The 12,666-nt window shown below is 34.4% G+C and overlaps 1 protein-coding gene across 1 annotated transcript in view; it reads left to right on the top strand.

Annotated features, from left to right (window-relative positions):
- PIK3CA (phosphatidylinositol-4,5-bisphosphate 3-kinase catalytic subunit alpha) overlaps positions 1–12,666 on the top strand; it is a 78,662-nt gene that overhangs the window by 56,533 nt on the left and 9,463 nt on the right. The window contains exons 7-14 of the mRNA XM_032340358.1: positions 1,459–1,564; positions 2,284–2,436; positions 2,527–2,661; positions 7,520–7,644; positions 8,515–8,596; positions 8,905–9,069; positions 9,292–9,395; positions 10,849–11,020. Of these exons, the coding sequence (XP_032196249.1) occupies positions 1,459–1,564; positions 2,284–2,436; positions 2,527–2,661; positions 7,520–7,644; positions 8,515–8,596; positions 8,905–9,069; positions 9,292–9,395; positions 10,849–11,020 (1,042 nt within the window). The remainder of the gene's footprint in view (positions 1–1,458; positions 1,565–2,283; positions 2,437–2,526; positions 2,662–7,519; positions 7,645–8,514; positions 8,597–8,904; positions 9,070–9,291; positions 9,396–10,848; positions 11,021–12,666) is intronic.

The raw sequence follows: 12,666 nt of genomic DNA, 5'->3' as shown, positions 1-12,666 counted from the left end.
GGTCCTGCGATGGAGCCCCCATTGGGTTCCGTGCTCATTAGGAAGCCTGCTTCTCTCTCTCCCGCTCTGCCCCTGCCCCTGCTTGTGTTCTCTCTCTCTCTGTGTCAAATAAATAAATAAAATGTTTTGTTTTGTTTTTTAAAGTTTTGTTACTTGGCTCTTTACAGATCTGTCCACCAAATATAGACATAATTTCGCATATAATATCCAGTAAATTAAAAAGAATTATCATAAATATTAGAATAATTTTTGTCATCACTTTGTATAGCAACTTTTTATTCTTTATTATGAATGTTAACTGTTACCTCTTGTCAAGTAATTTATTCTCAACTTCAAATACTTGACTTAACGGGTTCTTCTGAATAAAATTACATCATGTGTAAAAGTAAATATAATTGTAATCATCATAGAAAATCTCACTCTTCTTGTTTAGTTTCCCTGTTTCAAATGCCTTTTCTATAAGCTAGTTTGTTTTTTTTTTTTTACTGCAGTATGGCACAAATGTATAAAAGTATATAAATGATAATCATAAAGTTCAGGGAATTATCACAGAGTTAGTACCTATATAACTACTATGCTGGTTAAGAAATAGAACATTTACCAGAAATATGACATTGCCCCTTCCATTAACCTTCTCACCTCTCCAAAGGCAACAGCTATCCTGACATCTAACATTATTTTTCAGTTTGAACTGTTTTTGAATTTTATATAAATATACTTAAGAATTAGATACTCTCTTATATGCAGCTTCTTTCACTCATGTTTGTAAGATTTCATCCGTATTGGGGCGCCTGGGTGGCTCAGAGGGTTAAGCCTCTGCCTTCACATGATCTCAGGGTCTTGGGATGGAGCCCCACATCGGGCTCTCTCTCTCTGCTCAGCAGGGAGCCTGCTTCCTCCTCCTCCTCTCTTTCTGCCTGCCTCTCTGCCTACTTGTGATCTCTGTCTATCAAATAAATAAATAAAATCTTAAAAAAAAAATTTCATCCGTATTGCAAGTAATGTGTGTATTTCCCTTGCTGTATGGTGTTCCATTATAAGAATATACTGCAGTTTGTTCTACTTTTAGACATTTGGATTGTTAACACTTGGGGGATATTTGCAAATACTCTTTACTAGCAATGTGTGAGATTTCCTGTTACTACACCTCCTTCCCTCCCTTGGTAACATCATTGGTATCATCAGCCTTTATAGTTTTAGCCAATCTCTTATATAGTGATATCTCTATGAGATTTTATTTTGCATTTTCTGGTTGACAAATAATATTGACTACTTTTTTATATTTATTGGCCATTTGGATATGATCTTGTGAGGTATGTCTATACCAGTTGATTTCTGACCTGTTTTTATTTGATTTTTTGTTTTCTTGATGATTTGTAGGAGTTGTTTATATACTCTGGATAAAGCCTTTTTTTTTTTTTTTTGGTAAATTCTTTTTTTCTTTAAAATTTTACATAGGTGGAATGAATGGCTAAATTATGATATATACATTCCTGATCTTCCTCGTGCTGCTCGACTTTGCCTTTCCATTTGTTCTGTTAAAGGCCGAAAGGGTGCTAAAGAGGTAAAGTATTTCAGAAGGAATAATTATTTTTACCTCTAAAAAACTCCTAATTATACTGCTTTGAATTTTTATCAAGAAGTGAATTTTTTTTCTTTATCTAAAAAAATTAGTCAAATATTTTTAAATTTTTAATAAATAAATGTGTCATAGAATACCTCAGCAGACTTTCCCGAATTTATTTACAAGTCTGTCCTGAGCTCACACGGACAAAATTTTTTATACATGCCATGACCACCCACAAATATCTGTTACGTGACTACATGCCAATATCTGCCTGGTTTGCTTTGGTTCATATTTCCTATTTATAATTAAAGAAAAATTTCTGTTATTTCAAATAGGAAAACAGAAAGTGCTTGTACTTTCAAAAAAAAATTGATGTGACTTAAAGCTATCATTGTAGCGATAGTTATTGAATTCTTTCTGTGGAAGAAAAGTGCTTTGAAATGCATTTTGTAGGGGCACCTTGGTGGCTCAGTCATTAAGCATTTGCATTCAGCTCATGTCATGATCCCAGGTTCCTGGGATCAAGCCCCACATTGAGCCCCACATCAGGCTCCCTGCTCAGCAGGAAGCCTGCTTCTACCTCTCCCACTCCCCCTGCTTATGCTCTCTCTCTCTCTGTCTCTCTTTCTCTACCAAGTAAATAAATAATCTTTTTTAAAATGCATTTTATAATTTAATCCACAGAGTAGTGAATATCTTTCTGTTCATTTTTGAAGGAACACTGTCCATTGGCCTGGGGAAATATAAACTTGTTTGATTATACAGATACTCTAGTATCTGGAAAAATGGCTCTGAATCTTTGGCCAGTACCTCATGGATTAGAAGATTTGCTGAACCCTATTGGTGTTACTGGGTCAAATCCAAATAAAGTAAGCTTTTTATTATCATAAATTAGAATTTTTTCCTTTTTTATGACGGTTAAGCACAATATTTATGATAACTTTTATTCCATCTCTTAGGAAACACCATGCTTAGAGTTGGAGTTTGACTGGTTCAGCAGTGTGGTCAAGTTCCCAGATATGTCAGTGATTGAAGAGCATGCCAACTGGTCGGTGTCTCGAGAAGCAGGATTTAGTTATTCCCATGCAGGACTGGTAAGGCAGATCACTGAATTTTCTTAAGTATCAGTCATAATCAGTGGATTTGGGTTTATCCTTTTTGTTTGGAGCAGGGTTCATGGGGTTTAGTTACAGTGGCATAGCTCCTATAGGCTCTGGACAGAGTCGCTGTAATTAGTATAATCACATTCTCTATATGCTAGTACTGTTACTGAAGTTCTGTCTCTTAGTTTAGTCAGAGCCCTAGCCTGCCTTCATTTAACAAATATTAATTGAATGCCAACTATATGTTTGTATTCATTGTGTGAGAGGTAATAAAGTTTTGACCTAAAGAGACCTCCATTGCATATACAGTCTAATGGTGAAAATAGACGTTGAAGTGGTAAAAGAAATGTGTGAGATTATAAATCATGGTAGGTGATAATGATAGAAAAACCAATAGTATCCCAAGAATGACTATAGAGTGTTGGGGTAAAAAGCCAATATGTATTGGGTTCAAGAAAGAACTTTTTACTTCTCTGGGATAATAACCTGAAAGTTGAAACAAAAGCATGAGTATATTGTTAGTTAAGCTTGGAAGCAGAGGAGAGCTTTGTTACCACCATACTCCAGGATCCCCTAGAAAAGATTACATATAAAAGGAAGTTTAAGTATGAATCAAGTTGTCTGATCTTGGCCATTAATTTAGAACCACAGTATAACTGGGTTCAAAGACCATTAACTCTTATTTCTCAAGGGCAAAGGTGTCAGTGCTAAGAGAAGATATTTTTGTTCTTGTCTCTTTCCCTGGTTTTCAAATTTATCACTTTTTCTTTGGCCTGGTGATACATTATGGCTAGACCAACCAATGAGTATGGGGCCAAGAGGTCCTGAAATAGGCCTCTCTGAGTAACAGCAATGCCCAGGGGCAGTTGAAATCCTGCATTGAGGAACTTTATTAGTTTACAGCTATGTTCTCAGTAAGGAGTTTACAAACCCTTTTGTAAACTGATTAGTAATAATCATAACCTTCCTGCCAATATACTTTCAGAGATAATGTAGCAGGTATTTAGAGAGGTACAAATTAATTTTAAATTATTACTGAATTCTTTCTGATACTAAAAGTACAAAGGAATTCTTTTTCTTGAAAAATGTAGCCTCTATTCTGTAACTTTGATTTCTTGTTGATAATTCTAACATTTATCAAGTGCTTACTGTGTACCACAGTACTGTGTACTGTGATACCAGTCACTTTTCATGGTTTATCTCATTTAATCTTAAAAGCAATCTCTATGAGGGTAGTACGAATATAATCCCTATATTGCCAGTAAGGAAACAGGCTTAAGGAGTTTAAATAACTTATCCAGTATCACTGTTTAATAAGTATTGAGCTTCTGGGATACCAGGGTGGCTCAGTGGGTTAAAGCCTCTGCCTTCAGCTCAGGTCATGATCCCAGGGTCCTGGGATCCAGCCGGCATCTGGCTCTTTGCTCAGCGGGGAGCCTGCTTCCCCTTATCTCTCTCTCTCTGCCTGCCACTCTACCTACTTGTGATCTCTGTTTGTCAAATAAATAAATAAATAAAATCTTTTAAAAAAAAAAAAGTATTGAGCTTCTAACTCTTAACTATTTTGCTGTAACTGAACAGAAACTCCTTACTCTTGAAATTGGGATTGAAATATTGATGAGCTAAAAATAAATATATATATGTAGATAGATAGATAAATAAATAAAATTTAAAATAATAAAATTTTTAAAATTTTAAAAAAGAAATACTGATGAGCATTCCCATGAATTGTCCATAGTGCTATACCATTAGTTACACCTGTAAACCAAAGGAATTATGAAAGTCAAGTCACTTTAAGACTCATTTATCTCCTATTTTTATTCATACATTCACTTTATCATCAGAGTCTGACTCAATTAGCTTTTGAGTTTCTTTTTGAGCAGTCCTAACTCTTAGAGATTACGCTGAGTGAAATAAGTCAAGCAGAGAGAGTCAATTACATGGTTTCACTTACTTGTGTAGCATAAGGAATAACACAGAAGACATTGAGAGATGGAGAGGAGAAGCGAGTTGGGGGAAATCAGAGGGGGAGACAAACCATGAGAGACTGTGGACTTTGAGAAACAAACTGAGGGTTTTGGAGGGGAAAAGGGTGGGGGGTTGGGTGAGCCTGGTGGTGGGTATTATGGAGGGCACGTATTGCATGGAGCACTGGGTATGGTACATAAACCATGAATTTTAGAATACTGAAAAAAAAATTTTTAAAAAGACTGATATTTTATGACTTTTTTTCTTTCTTAGAGGAATTTTTTCTTTAAAGTAAAAAGTTGTTTTTAATAGAATAAAACTGGGTCAGTTTTTCAGTTATGATCGGGTCTATTGAAAACTTCTATAAACCTAAGATAAAAACGATATCAAAGGTCCTGGAGGTAGAGGGAACAAAAAATTACACCACTTGAGAGTCATTACTTCAGATTCTAATGATGATTGTAAAATTGATCATGTAGGTAAAACACCAAATAATGTCCTAGATGAATTTTCTCGAACTCAAAATATGATGAGTGAACAATAGATTTCCAAGAACAAAAAGGAAATATTGTATTCAGTTAGTCATTCAACAGGAATAACTTCATCACACACTATTTTTTAATGAGAACCTGGACCACACCTCATCTTTCTTTCCAGTTTTAATGCTGCTATACACCAGAATTTATTTGATACACTTTTTAAGTGAATAAACATCACAGGCAGGTGTGTATGCAAAGATGAGTGGAAGGAAAAAAGTGCTGTAGAAATATAAAATTGCTTGGATTACTATAAAAGTTCTCAAAAGTATTATACTTTGACAATTGAAGTATAAGAAGAAAAATCAGGAGTGATGATAAGCTAGAACTTATTAGATATGCATTTGAAGTGTAGAATCACGATCTGGAAGATGTGTGTGTTCCAGGCTCATGCATGACAGTTGATGAGCAAGCAGTTAATGGCATTCAAAGGATGTTGCCCATTTTGATTATGAATTTGGTTCTGCTGTTTAAATTGTTTTTATAATTAATTATTTTTATTAACATCTAATGTATTATTTGCCCCAGGGATACAGGTCTTCACACTTCACAGCACTCACCATATCACACCTGTGTACTAAATTCTTAGTAAGATGTCAAATAAAGTTGTTTTTCACAAAATTTTTTCATAGTTTATTAAGTTATATTTAAAATGAAAACAACTAAAAAATAAGCCAATAATATTAAGAGTCGCTTAGACCAAGATGATAAATGATAATGACTACTTTTCCTGTGAATCAAGGGTAAAGTATTTGTTATCTCTTACCTTGAGTATTACAATAGCCTCCTAAATGGTCTTCCTCAGTCTACAAAGCAGCTAAAATAATCTCTATAAAACATAAATCAGGGGCGCCTGGGTGGCTCAGTGGGCTAAAGGGTCCTGGGATTGAGCCCTGGCATCAGGCTCTCTGTTCAGCGGGGAGCCTGCTTCCCTACCTCCCTTTCTCTGCCTGCTTCTCTGCCTACTTGTGATCTCTGTCTGTCAAATAATAAAATCTTTTAAAAAAAGAAACATAAATCAAATCATGATATTCATCCTTTAAATAGCTTTCACTAAAAATAAAATCCAAATCTTTTACCCTGACTTGCAAATTTTATGTGGTCTGAACATAGCCTCCCATCACTCTCCCCTTGTCTCCTGGGCTTCAGGCTCCTAGGTCTTGTTCCTTTTCCTCCCTAATACCAAACTCATTCTCTTCTTGGGTCCCCTTCACTGTTTCCTCCACCTGCAGTACTCTTTCCCCTGATCTTATTGTGGGTGCTTCTTTCTTATCATTTGGACCACAAATTAAATACTCCCTTCTCAGAGGCCACTTCCAGATACCCAGAGTAAAGTAGCCACTCAGTCATCTTCATTATATCACCCAAAGTATTTATATCAGCTTTCCAATTTTTTTTAATTTGTTCATATAATTTTTCACTATAATTTTTCACTATAATCTTGTTAGTGAAGGTTCTTTTACTATTTAAGACCCTCAGCAGTAAGAACAAAACAAGGCACACGGTACATGTTTTAATAAATATTTGTTGATGGACATGTGCCAAAAATATTTCTTTATACTATTGGATAAATTAATATTTAAGTGTTGTTAATAAAATGTTAACAAATGTTAATAAAAACCAAGTGGCATGAATACCTGCTTTCATTTTTAGCCATTGGGAATATGTGTGACCTGTTCCAAGGGGATGTGTACTTGTTTTCATAATATATTAATATACATTCATAATTATTCATTATGCAGTTAATATATCTGTATTTAAAGGGAATAAGTATGTTACTTGGACTCTTGGCATTGTACCAAAGGTTATGGTGTTTTTATTTTAGTTTCCAAACATTTAACGTCCAGTGTTTTAACAAGGGTATTTCTTTTCCTTTTTTCTCTTACTTATTTTTACTTTTTGAATTTGAGAGCCTGCAGTGATTACAAGGATATATTTGAGCAAAGATTATGAAAGAATTTACATTTGTATTTTATTATTTTACTGTTTCTTATTCCAGAAACATGAGCAGAGTAGTTAATAGTATACTAGGAAGGGGCCTTATAGGAAGAGAAGTCAGTTACTTACTTCTACTCCCAGGTATCCCAGTTTGGTCACTCACTTTGACAGTGACTGTTCTGTGACTGATGGTAATGTTAACTAAGATACTGGATTTGTTCCACAAATACCGCCTTAAGCTGATTCTCCCCATCCCTGAAAATAAAGGCTTGTGATGAGAATAAACTGGATCACACGATTAATAAGCAGTGTAAAGTTGTTGGCCACTGTCTGTTTTTGTAGATCACTCATGAATCCAGGGGAAAATATGCAAAGGAAATCTTATAAGATATTACTTTATTTTGCAGAGTAACAGACTAGCTAGAGACAACGAATTAAGAGAAAACGATAAAGAACAGCTCCGAGCAATTTGTACCCGAGATCCTCTATCTGAAATCACTGAGCAAGAGAAAGATTTTCTGTGGAGCCACAGGTAAATGTTAAGATGAATATTCCCTAAAACAACTGATTTTGGCTTATCTTGCGGGTTCTTCAATACCTGTTAAAGTATATAAAGCATAATTTACATGACTTTTTTGTCATAAACAATATTCTTTTTTAAACTGTGGATAAAGATCAGTATTTCTAGAAAATCATGCTGCATTGGTACTAACCTTCCATCTTCAAGCCTTGAAGGCTTTTTTAAAATTCTAAATCCCTGGTGTGACTTTTTTTAGGATTTGTTTTGGGGACTTTTTTAAATGAAATTCAAGATTAAAAAAAAAAATACCCATAGCTTTAGATCAATTTAGTTGGGATGTAGTTGGTCTAGATATTTCAATTTTTAGGCGTTCCTTCCATTTTTTTCCTTATACTTCCTCAGTGTAATAGTGCAGTGCTTTATTTTCACTTATGGAGAAATTACCCCACTACTTAGGAATTATACACTGGTTTATTTAAATAAAGCAGTTGCAGTGCCTTTCTGCAAAAAGTCCATTGAAACATAAGTTTTGTCCAGTGACTACAGTAGAAGTGGCAACTCTCCTCATGGTTTCTGTTGGGTGAGTGGGTAAAAAAAGAGCTATGTAGTGTTGTGAAATAAATTCATACTTTTTTCCAAAGTATCTGTCTTCCATTTGGATTATTCTTTTGTCTTCCATGACATTGTAACTGTCTATGTATTATGTGTGCATAAATATGCAATTATATTGTTAAATGCTGATTTCTTTTGATATTAAAGTAGGCTAGTAATGGTAAGTTTTCAGTATGTTTGGAAAGATTACATAGTTTAAAATTTAGATATCTAGGCCTTTTGATTAACATGCAAGAATGTTTTTTGTCTTGTTTTGTCTTTTCCACACAGACACTATTGTGTAACTATCCCTGAAATTCTACCCAAACTGCTTCTGTCTGTTAAATGGAATTCTAGAGATGAAGTAGCTCAGGTAAATGCATGTTTGAGATTACAGAATAACTGTTATATAAAATTCATGTGTCACTCAAATTGTTTTCTCTCAGAAAGTCTGCATAAGAGGTGAAATAGACTATGTTTTATATTAATATGATAATACAGTGGGAAAAAATACCATTCACACCACTAATAAAATTAGTTAGCATTGAACATTTTAAACACCAGATTCATAAGGAGAGCCCTTAACTAATTTTAAAAGAAGAAATTAAGACATTGTCTTAGAGGGTTCACTCACAATTGTCTTTCCTTTTTAAATGTGATTTATTGTTTTTGCCATAACAGATGTACTGCTTAGTGAAAGATTGGCCTCCAATCAAACCTGAACAGGCTATGGAGCTTCTGGACTGTAATTACCCAGATCCTATGGTTCGAGGTTTTGCTGTTCGGTGCTTGGAAAAATACTTAACAGATGACAAGCTTTCTCAGTACCTAATTCAGCTAGTACAGGTAAAATAATGTAAAATAGAAAAATAATGTTTTATTCTAAATCCATGCACCTTTATCCAGACTGTGGATCTTTATCTATACTAGTTTTATGCTTTTTTAAAAATAGGTTTTATTACCAGTAGTACCTACTTAATTTCTAAAAAATTTTCTTTAAATCCAGCCATGCAAAAACTGACCCTGATTGATGCAATGTTGTTTTTATGTTTGTGTTTAATCACATAGGTCCTAAAATATGAACAGTATTTGGATAACCTGCTTGTGAGATTTTTACTCAAGAAAGCATTGACTAATCAAAGGATTGGGCACTTTTTCTTTTGGCATTTAAAGTAAGTCACATTATTTTCCCATTAAATTCTTTAGATATATGTTACTTGCTTTCTTAACAGATCTATAAATATTACTTATATACTGTTGTTTTTGTCTGAGTTTTCCATAATGAAAGTATATTGTACCAGTCGTAAGCTTCCCTTCAAGTTTTTCTCTTTAGTATTAAATAAGCAGGAAAATTCAAAACTGAATTTTATATAGAAATGAGACCTGAAATATTTTTAAAGACTTTGATTTTACTTTAAGCGAAGTAAAATTTGTTAGTTTTATATTGGTTAATATTGCAGTTGATTTCACTATATGTGTGGATTAAAAAATCCACACATAAAAGAAAAAAAAATCCTGCCTTGGAATTCAGAACAATAATGACAGAAATCCCAAGTTTCTTACTAGAAAACAAGCTAATTAAGAATTAAAAGTATTTGGGCACCTGGGTGGCTCAGTTGGTTAAGCAACTGTCTTTGGCTCAGGTCATGATCTCCAAGTCCCGTAGTGGACTCCCTGCTCAGCAGAGAGTCTGCTTCTCCCTCTGATCTTCTCCCCTATCATGCTTTCTCTTTCTCTCTCTCTCTCTCTCTCTCAATCCCTCAAATAAATAAATAAATAAAGGAATTAAAAGTATTTTGTAGAATATGATCTAATACTCCAAGTAAGATCATAAGCCATACACTTGTCCTAAATTTAAAAAGATTTATAATTAACTTGATTTTTTTAATAATTAACTTGATTTTTTTAAATGTTAAAATAAATCAAAATGGAATCCTGAAGCTAAGTTTAAAATAATTAAATTCAAAGACTGTGTAGAAAGAGGATATGTATGCCACAAGAGTCAAATAGTATTCACTCGCTCTTTACTCCCCCCCCATTCATTTTATTACTTTTTTCCTGAATTTACTTGTTACATGTTTGTATATCTTTCAAGTTGTTTTTAAATTCCAGTTAGTTAACATGCAATATAATATTAGTATTACATATTAGTATTATAATAGGTACAGTATAATGATTAAACACTTCCCATACAACACCTGGTTCTCATCATTAAAGCAAGTGCACGCCTTAATCCCTGCCACCTATTTCACCTAGTCCCCAGCCACCGCCCCTTCAGTAACCATCAGATTGTTCTCTATAGTTAATACATTTCGTGCTAAGATTAGTAAATGAAAAGTAGTTGAAGTAGGCCTAAAGTCTAGTTTATTAAATTTATATTTCCAGAAACTATCTTAAATTCTTGATTATTTTGCTTCCAAATGATAGATTTTACATAAGTTTATTGTTACTATGATGATAACATTTATTGGATTTCAAAAATGGGTTTTCATATTTTCTTTAAAAAAACTATATATATATGTACTTATTTAGGACCATATATATAATGCAGTGTGTGTGTGCATACATGTGTGTATTCAGTCTTTTTTTTTTCTTTTGTTTTGTTTTAATTCTGTGCTCTTTCAGATCTGAGATGCACAATAAAACGGTTAGTCAGAGGTTTGGCCTTCTTTTGGAGTCCTATTGTCGTGCATGTGGGATGTATTTGAAGCACCTAAATAGGCAAGTTGAGGCTATGGAAAAGCTCATTAACTTAACTGATATCCTCAAACAAGAGAAGAAGGATGAAACACAAAAGGTACGTGAATCTTTAGTTTGTTTTTGAGACTCTGCATTGCAGTGGGGCAGGGTAATTTGAGAGCCCAGTGTAGATGCAGATTGTGGGTGTTAGAATCAAGCATATCAGGATTTGGATCCAAGTTTCATTGCCTCTCAGCTATGTAATGTTAGACACATTATTTAGACTTTGAGATCTATTCTCATTTATAAATGGCAATGATACTTTCTACATAGTGTAGTGAGAATTAAATTACATGAGATGCACTGAAGCACATATCACAGTGCCCAGAATGCAGGCAGTGCCCAGTAAATGTTAGTCCTTTCTTCTTCCCCTTCCTTCTCTTTTACACAGCCCTAACTTTTAAAATTATTATTCCTTATTTTGTGCCATTTTTTATCTTTTAGTAATGACCCTGAAAATAAGTGTAAAGAAATTAATTTGTACATTGCTAAGTTTAAGGTGGACTCTTAGTCATGCTTTGAACATTATCACACACTCTGGTGATCTGTAATCTAGCCTAGTGTAACTGAGGAATATGAAATGTAAGGATTTTTCCTGACCTTTTCCTCCTATCATTTTTTCAGTCTACCACATCCTGTAGTATAAAAAGTGAGATCATTCCTCACCTCTAATGAAATGGGGAAAAAAAAAAAAAAAATCCCAGTAGATTAGTCCTCAAGCACAAAGAATGTAAATTAGCAATACCGAATGAATTTTTCCAAGATCTTCATTGATACTGCATGAAAAAAAAATTTTTAAGAAAGTTACTGTATTAATCTAAATGTCATTGAGTGAGTGACTGAGCTGATGTTATTGAAGGTGAAATAAATGATATTAGAAAATAGTGGTGGGAGGCGCCTGTGTGGCTTAGTTAAGCATCTGACTCTTGATTTGGGCTCAGGTCGCAATCTCAGGGTCATGAGATCAAGCCTGGCATTGGGCTTGATCTGGGCATGGAGCCTGCTTAAGATTCTCTTTGTGGGGGCGCCTGGGTGGCTCAGTGGGTTAAGCCTCTGCCTTCGGCTCAGGTCCTGATTCCAGAGTCCTGGGATCGAGCCCATCAGGCTCTCTGCTCAGCGGGGAGCCTGCTTCCCCCTCACTTTCTCTGCCTGCCTCTCTGCCTACTTGTGATCTCTCTCTCTGTCAAATAAATAAAATCTTTAAAAAAAATTCTCTCTCTGCCCCCACTTCTTGCTCGTACTTGCTCTCTAAAAAAAAAGATTTTTTAAAAATAATTGTACTGTTTCTGATGCTGGAATCATGAGCTAGAGGGGACTAGCCTGCTTTGAAAGAATAAAAGTAAAAAAAAAAAAAGTTATAATATTTATGTTGTAACAGGTAAGAAAAAAGAAACTAGATATTAGTTAAATTTGCAAATATACTCATTTCTTTTAGCTGGAATTTTCATATCACAGGTTGGCTTTGATACAGTGAGTTAAATAGGAAGGTGAAAGTCATTACTCACTTTACTATTGGCTCAAATGGGATTGTGATAGGGGAGTGAAAATGCCATAGGAACAAAAGCAGTTTCTTTGAGTGGTTTCCTGCTTTATCGTACAATGATAAAGCATTGGAAGCAGTGTGCTAACATTAGGGTTGATAGTGCTAGAAAAAGAAATGCCTTTACATGAGCCAGAGCTGCCGTAGTCAGTGATGACTGTATT

This window comes from Mustela erminea, chromosome 1 (assembly GCF_009829155.1).
Source record: "Mustela erminea isolate mMusErm1 chromosome 1, mMusErm1.Pri, whole genome shotgun sequence".
NCBI classification, from domain to species: domain Eukaryota; kingdom Metazoa; phylum Chordata; class Mammalia; order Carnivora; family Mustelidae; genus Mustela; species Mustela erminea.
The sequence above is the reverse complement of the archived record's forward strand: the minus strand, read 5'-3'. Positions and strand labels throughout refer to the sequence as shown.